The following is a 20,748-nucleotide window of genomic DNA, read 5'->3' on the forward strand; positions in this document are numbered from 1 at the left end:
TCTAACCCCTTTTTAGAGATAAATCAAAAAGAGATGACAATTCCAGTAGAAAACTAATTTAGACGAGTCTGTGAGGTCCTTCAAACCTGATGTTTGTCAATCATCAACGGACCTGATGCATTTTGAAAAATTTACCTTTGTGGGTCTGATCCTACTAACCCAGAAATGTTTTAGGGGTGTGGCCTAGGAAATGGCTTTAAAACAGTACACAAACAACAAATGGAATAATGATGTGAATTGAGTTCCTATCAGCCATTCCTGAAACTGGGAGTAGAGTTTGAGTTTTTACTTCAGGTTTCTTGTCTATTTTCCTAGATGGCATTTTCATTCTTAGTGATTCCATGTGTGCATCATTGAGCACAGTCAGCAAAAAATCAGAGTACCTGCATTAAAAATAAATACATAGTGGTGCCTGGGTGGTTCAGTCCGTTAGGCGCTGACTTCAGCTCTGGTCATGATCTTGCAGTCCATGAGTTCCAGCCCTGCGAGGGGCTCTGTGCTGACAGCTCAGAGACTAGAGCCTGCTTTGGATTCCGTGTCACCCTCTCTATCTCCCCTCCCCTGCTTGTGCTCTGTCTCTGTCTCTGAAAAACTGAATACACCTTAAAAAACATACATAGATGATTTGTTGACATCACGGTAATGTAATTTCAATGTATAATAACACCATTTAATCAGTAGATAGGAAAAGCTCACTTTTCCTTGCTGGGAGGGTTGTCTGAGAAGCCCAGGCGGAGGCAACAGTGATCTGATATTCTCTAACATCATGTATCTCATATATTTTCATGGTGGTCAGTGTTTTAGAAAATCTTCATATATTTACGTATTTATTATATATACGTTATATTATAGTTGTATTACATATACATATATATTGCACTATTATATGACATGATATATAACATATGATTATATATTATATTTTATCGCATCATATGAATTATATATTATATATCATATAATCATATAACATCATATATCATGATACCATACTATATATTCTATATGAATATATTATTATAGATAAAATATTTTTTCAATATATTTTTAAACAATTTTTTAATGTTTATTTTTTTTTTGAGAAAGAGAGACAGAATGTGAGTGGGGAGGGACAGAGAGAGAGAGGGAGACAGAATCCAAAGCAGGCTCCAGGTTCTGAGCTATCAGCATAGAGCCCAAGGTGGGGCTCAAACTCACAAACCATGAGATCATAACCTGAGCTGAAGTCAGCAGCTTAACGAACTGAGCCACCCAGGTACCCCTCAATATATTTTATATGAATAGATAAAATATATGATTAGAACATATTTTATAATAAAATAGATTTTATATAGAAAATATATGAATAGAATATATTTTTCCTATATTCTGTATGTATATATTATTATATATGATTTATATTCTATAAACATGTATTATGTATATATTATATATTATGTATGTATTATATATATGCTAATAATATAAAAAATGACTTTCAAAACTATATCAATTATATTTTTCAGTATATCCATTGCCATTTAAAGTGAAATACACAAAAGGAAGGGGTATGTATTTCTGAACATTTCCATTGGAAATGTATCCCAGGCAAATTAAGAATAAGCCTTTGGGTACAATTAAAATGCAAATCTCAAGAGATCAAAGATGCTAATTGATCAATTCCTTTATGGTATGAGTTTGAGATTTGGGAAGAGATGTTGCTATAAGAAGAGTGTTAGCACACTACATTTCCGAAGACAATTCTTTGTCCTGGGACTGCATTAGAAATACATGAAGAACACGAATCCTGAATGTGAATCTAGCTTTGAGCTAAAGCAGTAGATATTAATTCTCAACAAGGCACATGAAAATAAATAGTTATTGTAGTCAACTTGGGTGTCATTTCCATTCTATCAATGAAAGATGATAGACACATTACCCAGAACTCTCCTCAACACCAGCAATTTTTTTCATCAACTTCATAATATTAATAGAGTTCCATTATATAGGAAATAGAGCTCTGTGCTAAACCACAGCAACAGATGAAAGCTGTCGCATTAACAATTCATGAGATCCAGAACTGCAAATAAGGGAAATATATGTCAAAAACTAATGGTGAATTTGGTGAATATTGAATGATGTCTTCTCTTCCTGTCATCTGATAATAAACCTCAAAATCACAGGAAGATGACCGAAAGAGGCTTCATTTGGATGACTAAATCTCAGGTTAAGTCTAATCTTACCTTCTTTCTGAAAATGTGTGCACGTGTTTTTCACACTGAAAACCTTTCTCTTCCTCTTTTTACATGACTGCATCTTTCAGTAAACCTTAAGAAAAGTGCCTCCAGGGGTGCCTGGGTGACTCTGGCAGTTGAGCTTCTGACTTGATTTCATCTCAGGTCATGATCTCAGTTTGTGGGGTTGAGCCCTGCGTCGGGCTCAGCAATGGCAGTGCAGAGCATGTTTGAGATTCTTTCTCCCTCTGCCCCTCTATCCTGCTTTCTCGATTTCTCTCTCTCAAAATAAATAAATAAACAAGAAGAAAACTAAAGTGCCTCTAATGAAAGGCAAGAAAAAATGCCTTCATTGATTAAATGCTTGTTAAATGGATTGGTGATGAATAGGCACCCTCGAGAGGGTGGGAGACACTGAATGATCAAGTCTCCTTAATACAACATCAAGTCCCTTTGGATCACTCGGATGGAGTGTTAAACATCTGAAACAAACTTGCATTAACCATCATATTTATGTCACCTCAATTAGGCAAATAACTTCTCTAATTTCTAGTAAGATCACCTTGTGTTTTAATACTTGGTTGTAAATCACATTTATTTTACTATTTTTAGCCTTTCTATTTTTGACTTGGAAACTACTGTTTTTGGCAATGAATTGTCTGTTGTCTGATGTCACAGATAACCATGTGCTTTATTTAGGAGCAAACATGTTTGCTGAGCGCATGCACAAAACAATTTGGCTATATTATAGATTAACTCTCATGTTTGGTCTTTCTTTACTCACCAATAGAAAGGGTATGTGACAAAAAAGGTGTAAAGAATTTTATCATTAACGTGTAAAGTAAGCAGGATTTTTCATATACATATATATATACATGAATATATGTGTGTATATATATATCTATATAACTGTGTGTATATGTATATATATATATATATATATATATATATATATGTTTTCTTTAAAAAATTTAGCAAAGCTTTATTGACTACAAGAAACTATTAGATGTGCTCATATAAGATCTTGTTAAGCTCCTAAAATGACCCTTTAAAGTATCTGTTAGGTGTTGACAAATTAAAACTGCCACACAAAGGTATCACTGAATTCACAAATTATAGAACTTTCTTTCCTAAATAGCCTTTATATTCTCTAAGAGCATCATATAATTGATTCCAGTAGGTAAGTTGCAAAATGTATGATTTGGGGCCCAACGGTAGACTGGAGTAGATGGTAGTATATTCCAGGAAGAATCTCTTCCAAAATCATTCTGCCATCTTTGACCCTTTCACTATTGGAGTCTAGGTCAACTCTGGGTACTAAGTCTTTAAGCTTGAATTCTGTTCTGACTTTTGTTTCTGCTTTTCAGCAGGTAAGGTAAAAGGCCTGAGTTGATAAAAATGACTGGGAACAATTTCACTGAAATCACTCTCTTCATCCTCTCTGGATTTGCAAATCACCCGGAACTACAAGTCAGTCTTTTCTTAATGTTCCTCTTTATTTATCTGTTCACTGTTCTGGGGAACCTTGGGCTGATCATGTTAATCAGAATTGACTCTCATCTTCACACACCTATGTACTTTTTTCTTAGCAACTTAGCATTTATTGACATATTTTATTCTTCCACTGTAACACCCAAGGCGCTGGTAAATTTCCAATCCAAACAGAAAACCATCTCTTTTGTTGCCTGCTTTGTTCAAATGTACTTTTTTGTGGGTTTCGTGTGTAGTGAGTGTTTTCTTTTGGGATCAATGGCCTATGACCGCTATGTAGCAATCTGCAATCCCTTATTGTACTCAGTGGTTATGTCCCGGAAAGTGTGCAACGGGCTGGGAGTCATGCCATATGCAATAGGCTTCACGAATTCTCTGATATCCGTCTGTGTGATAAGCAGCTTGGCATTCTGTGATTCCAGCATCCATCATTTCTTCTGTGATACCACAGCTCTTTTGGCCCTGTCTTGTGCGGATGCGTTCAGCACAGAAATGGTGATCTTTGTCTTAGCTGGGACCACCCTTCTTAGCTCTCTGCTCATCATCACAGTCACTTACATTGCCATCATCTCGGCCATCCTCAAGATCCAGTCTGCAGCAGGCAGACAGAAGGCCTTTTCCACCTGTGCTTCCCACCTCATGGGCGTCACTATCTTCTATGGGTCCCTGATTTTCACGTATTTGCAGCCTGATAACACATCATCCCTGACCCAGGCACAGGTGGCGTCCGTATTCTATACCATCATCATTCCGATGCTGAATCCACTGATCTATAGTCTGAGGAACAGAGATGTGAAAAATGCTCTCCTGAGAGTCATGCATAGAAAACTTTTTTCATGACAAATCTGTGCATGTTACAATTAAAACTCACCTGGGTGGTTTCAGGCATTTAATTACCGCAGCAATCAGGAAAATCAGAAAATGAACCCAAAAGGCTTACGCAAACTAAATCATAACTTAGAGTCTTGAAATTTGGGAGGTGAAATATTATTTTATTTGTTTATGCAGAGTACTGAATCAGCGCACGAGGAGTTCGTTTCAGCTTATAGATTATATATACTGTCTACACAGTGAGTTGCAAATACAATGTCAACGGACACTGGGTAATATCGGCAATCTCTTGATCATGTGAATTCATTTTGCCACATAGTTAAACATGAGCTTTGATGGCATAGAAAAGTGATGTCTATGTGGCGGAGTATGGTGTTAAACTCAAACACAGCAGAGTTTTATTTCGAAAAAAACATAATGTGCCTCCCAAACTTCAAACATTTGGTAAACATTTAAATGCCTGTGTGTGTCGATAAATAAAGCAGCAGCTGTAGCACAATTCCTGAGTCATTTGGAAGTACATTACAACGATGCTTGTTTTTCCAAATCAGGCAGACATGCTCGGTGAAGTCTATGGTATTAAAAGGAGAAACTGGGCTTTTGTTTTGTTTTTCCTTGAAAAGGGACTCCGTTCAATGGACTCCCTCAGGCACTGTTACAAATGACTACTGGAAAGAACATGTTCTTCAGTACTGCCTTTGCTGTGCATAAGTCACCGAGCAGTAGTCAAAGTTGCTGGCAACCACTTTTAAAAAATACGTTGAAGGATGCCTGGGTTGCTCAATCCGTTGAGCGTCCAGCTTCAGCTCAGATCATGATCTCAAGGTTCGTGAGTTCGAGCCCTGCATTGGGCTCACTGCTGTCAGTGTGGAGACCACCTCAGATCCTCTGTCTCCCTGCCCCCCCACCCCGCTCTCTCTCTCTCTTCCCCTTATCCACTCATGCTCTCTCTCTCTCAAAAATAAATAAACACTAAAAAATTAAAATATACATTGAGGGATGTCTCGGTGGCTTAGTCGGTTAAGCATCTGACTTCAGTTCAAAGTCGTGATCTCAGGGTTCCTGGGTCCCAGGCCCACATTGGGCTTTGCCCTGAGAGTGCAGAACCTACTTGAGATTCTCTCTGCCCCTCCCCCACCGTGCTTTCTCTCTCTCTCTCTCTCTCTCTCTGGAAACAAATAATAAACTTAAAAGAAATAAAAAAATAAAAAATAAAATATATGCTCAAAGGGACTGAAGATAAATTTGATGAAGCTGTTTTACAAGAACATGTGTGTTATTAATAATATTTCTTTCTGGCCAACAAGAATGTAAGCTCTTTCAGAGCAGAGTTTACTTATTCATATCTGTGCTCTCCACATTTAGGAAATGTATCATATGCACAACATGTAAGTAAATACTTTCTTTGCTTTCTGTGTCCTGTACAGTGATGGATGCATAGAGGGGATAGATTCTGCTTTTCTCCTGTTTGTGTCTTTCTTTGGTAGAAGTCAGATGGTCACGTGCATATTGATATTCAACATTAGTAGAAAATTCCATTTCTAGAATTCTTTCAAAAAACATGGCTTATTTATAAATTAAAACTGGCATAATGACTAGCAGATATACTTCTTTTCAAAGGGCTTTTTTTTCCTTCAACAGTTAGGATGTGTAAATAAATACACTCTGAATTATACTTAGTATAAATAATTTTAAATACTTTGCGTAAGTTGGCGGGGGTTCTCATAGGTCACACATCACAAGCAAAGTAAATGAAGAATCCCAGTTTTCAGTCTTGGGGGAGGCTGAAGGGATCTGTGTGTGCCCATATATGTATTTGCTTTGCAATTTTTAATTTTCTTCTCTGATCTATATTGCTGGGCTCTGACTCTTGCAACCTTCATTTTTCAAAGCAACATCTTACGTTATAAACTATGGTAAGTGACACCTTATGAGACATACTATGCTTTATTTTTTATTTTTTTTAATATGAATTTTGTTGTCAAATCGGTTTCCATACAACACCCAGTGCTCATCCCAACAGGTGCCCCCCTTACTATGCTTTAATTTATGGGCCTTTTGAGGCTACTGTTTGTCTAGCTCATCATTCATTCTCTTTCATTAAGCCTATGTGAGTTTTTTCTTCCTTCTGAGCACAGCGTCTGACTCAGACTGATTGCTCTGAAGGTTTTTCACCAGCAGCTTTGAAAACTATTCAACTGATTATATTTCCTTCCCCCCCCTTTCCACCAAGGATTTTTATTCATGCATTCTAAGTACACTGTTCAATTTTTTTTATAATTGTGTGGCTTTTGCACGTGACTTATATTTACCCTGGATCTAATTGTATGTATTATTTTTATTTTCTTGCATTGCAAGTATATTCTGCTGTAAATAATTTCAAGATTTAACATTTATTTAGCATTAATAAAACTATGTATTTAATTGCTCCCTTGTATTAATATTTTTTGCTGTTCTTGGTCTAGGAGCAAAAACAGAACACACTTTTCTTGCCCAGCATAAGAAGTAGTAGTATATTTTATTTGCCCACACTTATGCCCAAATGTCCATCTTTGTTTCTCAATATGTTCTTCATATTTGTTGCTGGTATACTTTCTAGCTGCTCTTTCTGTACATTCTCTTTGGACCCTGTAACACAAATCTTTCCATAATAGGTCATGCATGCCTTTGTCATTTCTTCAGTCCTTTTTTTGCTGCCAGACTCTCCCAAAACTTTTGCCCTTGACCAATCCAAATAATCCACTCCCTCATATCTGGGACCGTGTCCCAGAAGTTATCAGGACATATTTAATTTGCCAGATATCTTCTTATTTTAAAAAAATATGCTAAAAAACTATTCAATTTAAAATATATGATGCACTGGGCTTCAATATGAAAACGCAGAGTGTTTTTGTTTTTCCGATCTGTTAAACTTACGGTGCCCTTATAACATTCCTGTTGACCATTTGTGTTCCTTGAGCTTGCCTTCTGTGTCACAACCTTTAACATACCTTTATATCAAGATAAAAAATCATAAGATTATTCTTCTTAACTTGTTTTAAGAAGTATTGCAGGAACTCCTGAAGAAACAATTTACTCAATGAAAATAAAACATATAGAATGAAATTGACTTATTGATATCAGGTAGTGTTAGACTCACACTTGTGCTCATACACAAAGATCAGAGGCTTATTCAGAAATAAATTTCAGAGGCACCTGCATGGTTCAGTTGGTTAAGCATCTGGCTCTTGATTTTGGCACAGGCCATGATCTCAGGATTGTGAGATTGAGCCCTGTGTTGGGCTCTGCACTGAATGTGGAGCTTGCTTAAGATTCTCTCTCTTCCCCTCCTTATGCCCCTCTCTCTTGCTCAAGCTCTCTCTCTCTCTTTCTCTAAAATAATTTTTTAAAAAAATTAGAAATACATCTCAGAATATTGTTTGATAATGGGAGAAAAAAGTGTAGAATAATTTAGGACTTTGCACTGGATAACTGTCTTTCAAAGTATGGGGCAGAGAATGGGTAGATCAAACTATCTAAAAATAGCTAAAAGGCAACAAGTAAAAAAGAAAAAATCATTTCAGGAAAGGAAACTAAAAATATAGGTGTTATGAGAAAATATAAGTTATTTTGCATTCATTCAGTGTAATACATTCTTCTAAAAGCACAAAAGTTGTAAAAGTGAGTCAAAACACAAACTCTCTGATGTTTATAGCAGCTTTATCGACAATTGTCAAAATATGGAAAGAGCCCAAATGTCCATCGACTGAGGAATGGATAAAGAAGATGTGGTGTATACATATGTATATACACATACACACACACACACACACACACACACACACACACACACTAGATTATTCATCCATAAGAAAGAATGAAATATTTGTATTATTATTTTTTAACGTTTTTATTTTTGAGAGAGACAGACAGTGTGAGTGGGGATGAGAGACAGGGAGACACAGAATCTGAAGCAGGCTCCAGGCTCTAAGCTGTCAGCACAGAGCCCGATGCAGGGCTCAGACTCACAAACTGTGAGATCATGACCTGAGTCAAAGTTGGTCGCTTAACCCACAGAGCCAATTAGGCGCCCCAAGAAAGAATGAAATCTTAACATTTGCAACAACGTGGATGGAGCTAGAGGGTATTAGACTAAGTGAAATAAGTTAGTCAGAGAAAGACAAATAGTATATGATTCCAATCATGTAGAATTTAAGAAATGAAACAAATGAACACAGGGATAAAAAAATAAAGAGAAGGAGAAAGAGAGAGAGAGAGAGAGAGAGAGAGAGAGAGGCAAACCAAGAAACAGACTCTTAACTATAGATAACAAACTGATGGTTACTGGAGGGGAGGTGGGTGGGGGGTTGGGGAAATAGTTGTTGGGCATTAAGGGGGGCACTTGTTGTAATGAGAATTGGGAGTTGTATGTAAGTGATGAATCACTAAATTCTACACAAGAAACCAATAGCACATTGTGTGTCAACTACCTGGAATTTAAATAAAAATTTGGAGGAAAAAAAACCCAAAATACAAACTCCAGTATATCTTTACACAATTTTTGCCAAAATTAAGTGAGGTAAAACATTAGGAATGTAACCAAACCAAAGGAGAGTTTCTCCAACTCATGCACAGCAAGCCAATAAAAATGGACACCGAGGCTTTGCCTGGAGAAAGAGGCTATTTATTGGTGTAGCACCACCCAGAAGAACAGGGAGCTAATGCTCTAAAGTCTTGAACTCGCTGATACCTTGAAAGTGAGGATTTTTAAGGGTAAAATTTGTGGCAGTGGTCCCTGGGAAGGTGGATGCATTGACTGGAGGCCCATGTGGTCATGCTAGCATGCTCTGAGACTTGGGATGTGAAAATATATCTTTACTCCTTATGTTGGAGAGCTCATTAGGCATGTCTGATGATTATATCCCTAGGGTGATTCTGGTTAAGTACTTGTCTTACGTACAGGCTCCTTTGAATGATAGGCAGGCGTCTTTACCCGTTGAGCTCAGTGTTCCTTGACCAGCCCCATACCTGGAGCTGATAGAACCTCTGGTGTTCATCCTTCCATCTGAACTGACAAGATGGACGCTGGCTTCAGGAAGAAGGAAATCATTGTATAGAACATTATTTCTACTATTCCATTGGCCTGCCCCTCACTTCCTCCAGATATTTTTTGTGTCTCCACATCTTTCAGTGTGACCTTATCACTAAAGGTTTCTCTGAGAATAAAGGTTATTTGAAGATAGTAAGTCCAACTGTCTCCATACTCTCTTCACTTTGCTCTTCCTCACCGCCTTTGTCACCGTTGACATCCAGGTACTTCACTGTTATTTCTCTGGTCACCTCTGCTCCCACAATAGAATACTTACTACACAGTATTTGCTATCAACTGATGTTTCCAATGGTCTGAAACACTTTGTCCAAGTACCTACATGACTAACTCTTCCTTCCTTCAAATCTTTGCTCAAATGCCAATGTTTCATTGAAGTCTACCTTGACCACTCTATGTCCGATTGCTTCCTCGTGCCCCTACTCCATCACTTAAGCTGTTTTACATTTTATTTTTTTACAGCACTTCTCACCTCCTAGCATGTTGTATCACTGATGTTAGTATTTTTGTTTGTTTTCCCCTGCTGAGAATTTACAATCTATAAATACTATAGTTGGTAAGCCAGACTTCCATATCAACATATAAGCCTTTCTTTCTTGGCATATATGAGCTGCTTATACTAATTGATTGCAATTAATCCATAAATATCAATAAATTTACACAATTTCACTTAAAAGAGGTCACATTTTCTGCATGCATGCAACACAATTTAAAATTAATATTTGAGGGTTACCTGGGTGGCTCAGTCAGTTGAGCATCCAACTTCGGCTCAGGTCCTGATCTCACAGCTCGTGAGGTTGAGCCCTGCGTCAGGCTCTGTGCTGACCGCTTGGAGCCTGGAGCCTGCTTCAGATTCTGTGCCTCCCTCTCTCTCTGCCCCATCCCACTCACATTCTGTCTCTGTCTCTCTCAAAAATATATAAACATTAAAAAAATAAAATAAAATTAATATTAAAAAAAGAAAAAATGTGTCATTTAGCTTGCAAATTAAAAACACAGCCTTTTTAAAATATTGAATTATTATTAGTCAAGTAAGAAATAAAAAAATATAACTTTACCTTATCTAATAATAGGCCACAATGGGAATAATTAATATCACTACATATAAGTTAAAAGTGAAGTAACACTCAGATTAATAATGCAAATATTAATTTCCTGTATTATTAAACAGATAGCAAAATGTGAATAAAACAAGAAGTCATTACTGGGTGCAGAAGCAAAAACAAACAAAAAATTAATTGAACCTGAAGGGAAGTGGAATTTGCCACTCCCAAAATATGTCTCTTTGGCGTAAGCGTTTTTCTTGTGCTGGTGATTTTTAAGAAATAGTAGACACAACAGAAGCTCTGAAAACCAAATAGAACTCACTGTTTTGTAAAAGACATTTACATTTATAAGGAAAATCTCTTTTGATGTAAATGTCTCCCTCTTTGTACCAGGAAGAAGAGAACTAAATCTCTAGAAACTAAGAAACTACCAAGAATGGAGAAGGCATGAATTTAAATCTGAATAACGAGCATGCCCTTTTTTTTCTGTGATTTTCCTAGTAACTTCCTACAACTGGCTTCCATCTTTTGTGTTTAACAGGAGATAATGTTTAAGGTGGTGACTTGGGCCACTTGAGGAGTTAGTTTTGTTGGTCATCTTGTCACCTGAAACTAGGTTCACCTCTTGGTGGGTGTGGAGCCAAAAGATACAACCATGTCAAGGAGTAGAAAGGAAGGATTTTACTTGCAACAAGTAAAATAGAACACTGGGGATATTTCCCTAAACAGTGTCTCCTCAGACAACAAAATTGGGGAAGTTTTAAGCTAAGGGTGCATGCATATTCCTGAAGGGGCTGACACAATGGGGGATTCAGCATAGAATTGGGGCAAAAGTCACCTTAAGGTGATAGAGTCTGTCATAGTTGACCAAAGTTGAGTGGGTGGGCAAGAGTCAGTATCATCAATTCCCTGGCTCTAACTGGTCCAGTGTTTGAGGGCTCAAAGACACTTAAATCCTGCAAAAATAACTCAAAAATATGTTTGGGGCAAGATGTGCTGGTCAGGCATCGGACACAAGATGGCCAGGACCTAAAATGATTTTTCTTATGCTAAGAAAGCTCTCTCTTTTTCTGGGGCCCCCTAACTCTTTCTGGTTACAATCTCCCATGTATACAATAAATATGCAAGTTATTACACTTCTGTTTGTTTTTCTTTTGTTAATATGTCTTTTATTATGAGAGGAGCGGGTGTCTCAGCCAAGAATCTAGAAAGGTAGAGGAAAAATTATTTTTCCTTGCCCGTAAGCCTTATAAAATAGGAGAAATAAAATGGTAAAACTTTGATATAAATTGATGTATTTGAACACAAGAAAAAATAGAAATAACTTCTTCATCATCCCAGTCAAAAATTTAGAGCATCACAAAAGAAAATCACACCATCAGACTCTTCATTGTGTGACTTCTAAGGAAAAAGACAACTATTTCCTCAAACCTATCGTAGCTACATTTAGTCCTTGAACTTTTGTCCTTGGAAACATGCCAAGCAATCTTCCTTAGAAATTGGTCCACAGGGATGACCAAATGTTGCATTATCTTCAGTCCCCAGTACATGAGGTGTCCTGAAATTATCAGGATATATTCTGCTCTGCTTATGTTCAGAATAGATTCCTGATATTCTTTTTAGAAATAATTTTCCTGTTTGACCAGGACCTGAACAAAATTTCCAGGTTGATTATTTTTTATTTCAGAATAAAATAAAATGAATGCACTAAAATTTAAAGAGAAATTAAAGAAAACAAATATTATATTACAGAAATTTTCAGCTCAAATGTTTTTCATATTTGATTTGTGAGCAGAACTTGAGGTTGACAAACTTCTAGGCGGATCATGTTGGAAGAAAGGTTTTTTTCCCCTCCAACTTTGGTTCACAGTAAGTATTATTCTCTCAAAATTAGAGGTCTTAATTTAGTTGGGATCAAATATAATGGGGACATTATCAGAACAGTATGCATACACATGTCATTTAGACTTTCCCCAAATAATGTCAGGATTTGTGGAATCAGATATATAGAGTTAGTGGAATCAGGGTCTATGAGTAATGAATATATTTTCAAACTTTTATTTTAAATGTTCAGATTAGGAAAACACACCTTTTGGAAACTAAAACTAATATGGGGTCTACAATTTTAATACACTTAACTAAAGTCCTCTAAGTTTGAAATTTGTCATTTGTATTAAATAATATTGAAAAAAAGGACACTGAATGATGCGTTAAAATTGTTTTTATACCATCATTTATGATTTATCTAACTTTTTTTCAGGTTTGCTGAAATTAATTATAAACAAGAATATAGTAGTATGAGCATGCTCTCTGGAGTCAATCTAACTTGTAGAATCACAGAGCAACATTTAATAGCTCTGACTCTGAATAAGTTTCTTGAACTTTTTCTCATATAAAAAATGTGGCTAAGAGTAGTAGCACCTGGGGTACAATATGTCACATGGACTAAATACATTAAGAAGCATTTAGAACAGACTGGGCTCATTTTAATTATTCAACATGTTAGCTTTCATTATCTTGTATTCAAAGGTGAATTCATTTCCATTTTTATATTTGGCAATCAAATTAAGATTTTTTTCAGTCATATTTTATAAATCACTCATTATCATCAATTTCTAGAAACACCCCACTAATGTAAATATGCCATGTCATTCACATAAACACACTTTTTGCAGTCATTCCTGTTAAGGGTCAACTTTGATTTTTTTCACAGTTCAAAGCAGTTGAAAGCTATGGGTAGAAAGAATAACACGCATGTGCCTGACTTCATCCTTATGGGGCTGACAGATTCTGAAGAGATCCAGCTGGTCCTTTTCATGCTGTTTCTCCTGATATACCTGGTTACTGTGCTGGGAAATGTGGGGATGATATTGATCATCCGCCTGGATCTCCAGCTTCACACCCCCATGTATTTTTTCCTCGGTCACCTGTCATTTCTTGACCTCAGTTACTCAACTGTCATCACACCTAAAACCTTACAGAACTTACTGACTTCCACCAAGTATATTTCATACACGAGCTGCTTCACCCAGATGTCCTTTTTTGTCTTCTTGGGTGCCACTGAATGTTTCCTTCTCTCCTCAATGGCCTATGATCGCTATGTCGCTATCTGCAATCCTCTGCACTACCCAGTGGTTATGTCCGCAAGGTTCTGCTCTCACCTCATCTTTGGGTCCTATATGATTGGCTTTGTGGACTCCTTTGTCAATGGGCTTTGCATGAGCAGGTTGCATTTCTGCGACTCCAATGTAATCCATCACTTCTTCTGTGACACAACCCCAGTTTTAGCCTTGTCTTGCACTGACACACATGACATTGAAATCATGATATTTATTGTCGCTGGCTCCACTCTAATGGTGTCTCTTATCACAATATCTGTGTCCTATGTGTCCATTCTGTCTACTATCCTGAAAATTACTTCCACTTCAGGAAAGAAAAAAGCCTTCTCTACTTGTGCCTCTCATCTCCTGGGAGTCGCCATCTTTTATGGCACTATGATTTTTACTTATTTAAAGCCAAGTAAGTCTTATTCCTTGGGAAAGGATCAAGTGGCTTCTGTTTTTTATACTATTGTGATCCCCATGCTGAATCCACTCATTTATAGTCTCAGGAACAAAGAAGTGAAAAATGCTCTCCTTAGAGTCATGCGGAAGGGCGAGGGCTCTGGGCAGTTGAAATAGGTGATGCTCAACTTTTCAGTTCATTGTTCTTCTTCTTCCATATAGTGTATTTCTTTTGTCTCTCTCCAAAAACTCCTTTAATTTGTTTGTATTTCCATTGAGCCATTCTTTACTTGACCAAATATGATCTCGGACATTTCCAGGAAGATGTCTTTAGAAATTTCATGTTGTAATTGAAAACCATGAAATATGTTTTAAATCTATGGTCTAACTGCATGTTTTTTTTTCAGTGTTGAATGTTTTTATTTATTTTTATTTATTGTCAGTTAACAAACATACAGCGTAATCTTGGCTTCAGGAGTAGATTCCCAGGATTCATCACTTATATACAACACCTAGTGCTTATCAGAACAAGTGCCCTTCTCAATGCCCATCACCCATTTTTCCCACCCCCCACTGCCATCAATCCTCAGTTTATTCTCTGTATTTAAAAGTCTCTTAAGGTTTGTCTCTCTCTCTGTTTGTATCTTATTTTTCCTTCCCTTTCCCTGTGGTCTTCTGTTAAGTTTCTCAAGTTCCACATATGAGTCATATCATATGATATCTGTCTTTCTCTGATTGACTTATTTCACTTGGCATAATACCTTCCAGTTCCATCTACGTTGTTGCAAATGGCAAGATTTTATTCTTTTTCATCACCAAGTAGCATTCCATTGTGTATATATACCACATCTTCTTTATCCGTTCATCAGTTGATGGACATGTGGACTTTTTCCATAATTTGGCTATTGTTGATACTGCTTCTATAGACATTATGGTAAATGCATGTGTTTTAAGGGCAACTGATGTGCAAAATGAGACAATATAGTTGTCATCTTTTAAACTCTATCAAACAAATTCCCATGAATAGAGTTCTTCAGAGATCTTTATTATGGAAAAGAACTCCATTTTTGGCACAATACCAGTTTCAGAAATCATTTTGTTTATTATATAGAGAAAAAATTAGCAGAGTGATTATGAGAACTTGCTGTGAAACCAAACATTCAAGTATTTGGATTCTACGCTACCCTTTTAGCTGTATAACCCTCAATGGATCACTGAAAATCTAAGCCTCAGTTTTCTCAACTGTACAAGATAAATAATAATTCCAGGGCTATCTAGTTAATTATAAAGATTAGATCAGATAATAGATGTGAAGCATTCAAGGCAGTCCTAATAAATGTGGGCCATTATCATTAGAAGGCTTACATTCCTGCAATATTTTCAATGCACAATGGCTTTTTCTTAAAGAATATTCACTCGTGTTTTATAAATTACTTTTTGCCAACTTAACTGACAAACAACTAAGGAAAAGCTCAGCACTTCACAGTTTTGGATTTAAAATGGTTTATGTTAACATTGGAGAATGCTTGGAAACCACGGAAAAGAGGAAGGAAATAGAAATGACTTAACAGTCTTTAACAGTTTTGTGTGTGTTCTTCTGGATCTATAGTTATGTACGCATGTGCGTATATTACATACATAAGCAAAATTTCTGTCATTTTCCATGTGTTTTTCTACACTTTCTGTATACACTTGAAAGTTTAACTTTTGATAATTCCTTTGTCATTGAAATCTGAGATGAACGTGTTCTGAATATTTGGGAAAAAATTAAGAGTCTCATGTTGCAGCGCTTTGGATCTGAAATGTAAATGTATCAACTTAAAAATCTGTATGCAGTGACATCTCTTTGGTGGCTACCTGCTAAACATTTAAAAACCTTACCTTTCTGTGACATTTAATAAGCTTCAGTAGACAGCTGCTTTGTTGAAGCTTTGTGTGTTTTCTCAAAAATCATTGCTTTTCTCCTAATTTTTATAGATTTGCTATGGTCACTAAAAATAAATGTTGAATTAAGTGTTCGACTCATTTGTTTTAATTTTTTAACAGAGACAAGCTGTAAAGCCAAGAAATGACAATGAATTCAGAATTTGTGGCAGCCCGTAAACTGTAGTCATACTGCTGAAATTTCCTTTATTTTTACATTTTCTCTCTCCATAATCTGAATTATAATTTTAGTTTTCTCTGCTATGTAAATGTTAAGAATGTATTTTTCCACTTTCCAAGTATCTGTTTCTTTTGTTTAAACTTTTGTAACTAGATAGTTTTCATTCAAGCAATAATTTTATAACATTTTCATTTTTTGAAATGTATCACATTTTTTGTATAACTATAGTTCATTATTTTTCCTACATGCTTTTTTAAGTGTTCAAAATAAAGTGCAAAAGTGTAAACTTTCTTTTAGAAGTTAAAAGTTTAAAAATTTTTCACTAATTCAGAGCGCCCCGGTGGCTCAGTCGGTTGAACGTCTGACTTCAGCTCAGGTCATGATCTTACGGCTTGTGAGTTCCAGTCCCGTGTCCCTCTCGTTAACAACCGGAGCCTGCTTCGGATTCTGTGTCTCCCTCTCTCTCTGCCCCTCCCCTGCTCGTGCTCCATCTCTCTCTCAAAAAAAAACATTAAAAAAATTAAAAAAAAATTGTTTTCACTAATTCAAAAGTACCGAAAAACCTATTCAAACCTTCTAAATATGCGTTATTTTCCTCCACTTAATTTATTTTACAAGTTTCCTGCTCATATATCATGCCATTTAAAATTATTATGACTTAGTTTTTGCTTTGATATCCATGTGGTCTAGACTCTTTCTTTAGAGCTATTGTTATCTGTTTTTGTTTACAATTGGTAACGAGTGTATGATAAACACTTGTTGATAACGAGTGTATGATAAATACTATATTATTGTTGAATAATATACTTTTTGGCTTCTCTTTCATCTTTTACATGCACTATGTCATTTAATACATTTACCAGTCTTTTCATTTTTCTGATCTTTTTTATAAACTATCTTTTCACCTTGTTTTCATTTAGGTCTACTTCTGTGATCAGGAAATGCACTCTGCTGGCTTGAATTGGCAAAGATGGCCAATAGATTCTGTGATTGTGTAGACAGCACTTAGGTTGAATACATGCTAATTAAATTAAATTAAATTTATAATTAAAATAGGACTACTGTAATTTTTTATGATATAATTTGGAAAGCATTATGCATTACATACATGTAACTATAATCTATGCACAATATGAAAGATTTAGACTGTTTGTGTTTGCCCTGTAAAATTCCCTGTTACGTAAGTGCATATCATATTTTATGTAAAATGTGGTCTAGACATAATTTAAGACATATTATTTTTGCTTATGGTGCCATGCCAAAATGCTATTTAATACAAATATGTTAAAGAAATAAGAGTAGAATAGAGTATGTCAAAAATATGAGGGGTGTGTGAGTGGTTCAGTTGATTAAGCAACTGACCCTTGATCTCAGCTCAGGTCATGATCTCATGGGTTTGTGAGTTCAAGCCCTGCATTGGGCTACACACTGTCAGTGTGGAACCTGCTTGAGATTCTCTCTCTCTCTCTCTCTCTCTCTGTCTGTCTTTCTGTCTCTCTCTGTCTCTCTCCATCCCTCCCCCCACCCCGTCTCTCTCTGCCTCTCTCTCTCTCTCGGAATAAACTTAAAAAGACATTAGAAAAAAAGAGCATGTCAAAAATATGAAAAGCTGTGCCTGCTTCCAGGTAATTGATAGTGTTGGTAATAACATATTTTGTTGAGCACTTATCATGTGCCAGACAATATTCAAAGGATATAACATATCCTCACAAGATAACTTTTAGGTAGGTACTAGCAATATCCAAATGTTAATCTCACATAACAGAAAGCAATCCTTCTATCCCTTCAGGTGGAAATGTAAGAATAACCCTATAATTTTCTTTATAGAAAATCACCTAGTGCAGCTACATACTATGTTGACTCTAGATACAGAATATACCTACAGTCTATCTCTCAGCACATTCTCTGTCACCACAATGGCCCAAGGGACCTGGTCTCAGAATTATTGCTGCAGCCTTTCACTTTGGCCTTACCCATCATGAGTCTGATCTTGTTGTAAAAGCCAGGGTGATACTCTAAACCAGTAAATTGGATCATACCCACTTTCACAAATCCTACCAGACTTCTCATCCCACTAAGAATAAAAACCAAAACTTTTGCAAGCACCTATTGGTCCCAAATGATCTTGTGCCCACTCCTTACGTATAATAACTCATTCTTTAGCATTCTGTCCATCATGCTTACTTTGTTTCAATAACATGCCCTCCTAACTCTGCCTGTACACATTAGTCTTCATACTGCCTGGAATTTTCTCTTTTCTCCTCTTCACCCTGACACTTCCTTTTCATAGACAACTGCATGACTTGGTCCTTATTCTGTTCTGAAGAATATCCCTTACCACCCGATTTAAAATTCTACCCATTCCTAGCCCTCTTTCATGCTCCATTTGTTTCCCATAATGTTTTCTCTCCGACTAACATTTTATGTATTTAGCTCATGCCTTTTCTTTCTTGTATCCCTCCTCTTCTGCCCTTGCATCCTGTAAACTCTATGAGCGCAGGATTTTTACTTGTTTGTTCAATGTCATACCCCCATCACCTAGGGAACAGCCTCAACAGCTGTATCTGAAGGCTGCATTTGCAGCTAATAAACCTAGAGCACAAAGAGATTAACTAACTGGTTCATAACTACTCCGTGTTAAAGAACAAGCTCACGTTGGAGCTCAGAGACTTTTCTCAGAGGTGAAAAAATAGAATTCATTGTTATATTAAAGCAAGCGTTAAATAATATACCAGGAGCTGTTAAAAGGTGTATATTGCAGGCACTCTAGAATTGCTGATGGAAGGCAGCGTGATTTTGACGATACTAGCTAAATTTTCTCAAACGGGTACAGTCCTACTTACAAAAAGAGAGATTCTGGAAAAGAAAGAACAATTTATCAGATGATGGTATGGTTCTGGAGAGAGAACCTGTAATAGGGCACAGGCTATGGTAGTGTAATGAAGGGATTCAGACATCAAGTGTCCCAACAAAGACAAAAACAAGGACCCTCGGTTATAACATTGCAGAGTTTAGCTGGCTAAGGTTTGTGGATGGCTTTTTTTCACCAGGTCATCCTGGGACCTGGGTTTCTTCTGTGTTGTTGAATTGGTGTCGCCCAGATCTGTCCTCTTGTGCATCAGGGAAGAGGGTTCACCCAGCACTCTGCACATTGCGGTCTGGGAGAAAGGGGCAGTTTTCACAATGGGAAAGCAATTCCCCTATTTTTGTTCATACAGACTTCTAAGGAGTTATTCAATTCATTTAATACATATAGGACTGTTCAGGTCACCCGTTTCTTCCGAAGTGACTATCTTTATGCAACTGCACGTTTCATTTAATTTTCAAAATTATTAACAGAGTTGTTTATACTATTCTATCATTACTATGATAGTATTTTTACTATTTCTGGGGACAAAGTGGCGCCCCTTCTTTCATTCCTGATGTGGGAATGTATCTTCTGTCTTTACAATGATGACCACGGGAATTATAATATGCATGTTTAGTATAGTACAGTTTACCTAAAATAATATAAAATACAACTTTTAATGTCAGAAACCCACAGCAGTAAAGACCCAATTCTTCTCTCTTTTTCTTTCTTTTGTTGTCACAAATTTTACTTTTATGCCTGGTTTAAGCCAATAACGCATCAGCATAGTTTTACCTCGTTTATTCTTTAAAGCACTTATAATTAAGTGTCCAATATGTGTTAAATTTATCTTCATTGTAACATTTTTGGTATTACTCATATCCTTGTGTAGACACAAATTTTCTTCTGTTATCATGCTTCCATTGTCCGGAAAAGTGTTGAAACATGTTTCCTGGCTATAAATTATTTCAGTGTGTGTATATTTATTTCCAGAAAGATTCTGTTTTGTTTTTTATCTTTTAAAGATTTTTAAAATATTTCCATGCGTATTACATTCTGATTGACAGTGATTATCTTTCACTACTTTAAATGTTTCTTCATTATATCTGGTATGAATCATTTCTGATGGCATCTTCTATAATTCATATAATTTTTACTTTGTATTTGACATGCATTTTCCTCTGAATGCTGTCATAATTATATATTTATCTTCATTATTAATCAGTGGGACTAATGAGTCTAAGTGTGTTTTGTTTGTTGATTGGTTTGCTGTTTGTATTTTTCCTGTCTAGGGTCCACTGACCTTGAACCCATGGTTCGATGTTCCCTTAATTTTAGAAAAGTCATGGTCATTATCTTTTTAAATATTTCTTCTGATTAATTCCTTCTCTATTTTGTTCTGGATATTAGACTCTTTGATATTGTGCCATGATTATTAGATACTTTTATTCTCACGTTTTCTATAGCTTTCATTCTGTTGGCTTAATTCCTGTAATTTATCTTCCAGTTTTCTTCCTGTTTCTCAACCTCTTTGATATACTGAGGAACCTGTTGAAGGAATTATTTGTCTCTGATACTGTGAGTGTGTAGGTGTGTGTTTATTTCTAGAGTTTCACTGGACACTTC

General features: G+C 36.2%; 2 protein-coding genes across 2 annotated transcripts; both read left to right on the forward strand.

Annotated features, from left to right (window-relative positions):
• The first annotated feature begins 3,611 nt into the window (after positions 1-3,611).
• LOC123600519 (olfactory receptor 8I2) lies at positions 3,612-4,544 on the forward strand. The gene has a single exon (XM_045482555.1). The coding sequence runs from the start codon at positions 3,612-3,614 to the stop codon at positions 4,542-4,544; it is 933 nt and encodes a 310-aa protein (XP_045338511.1).
• An 8,855-nt stretch (positions 4,545-13,399) lies between these two features.
• LOC123600520 (olfactory receptor 8H1-like) lies at positions 13,400-14,347 on the forward strand. Its single transcript, XM_045482556.1, has one exon. It carries the CDS (start codon positions 13,400-13,402, stop codon positions 14,345-14,347), a length of 948 nt encoding a protein of 315 aa, XP_045338512.1.
• Positions 14,348-20,748: the final 6,401 nt, after the last annotated feature.

This window comes from Leopardus geoffroyi, chromosome D1, assembly GCF_018350155.1.
Source record: "Leopardus geoffroyi isolate Oge1 chromosome D1, O.geoffroyi_Oge1_pat1.0, whole genome shotgun sequence".
NCBI classification, from domain to species: domain Eukaryota; kingdom Metazoa; phylum Chordata; class Mammalia; order Carnivora; family Felidae; genus Leopardus; species Leopardus geoffroyi.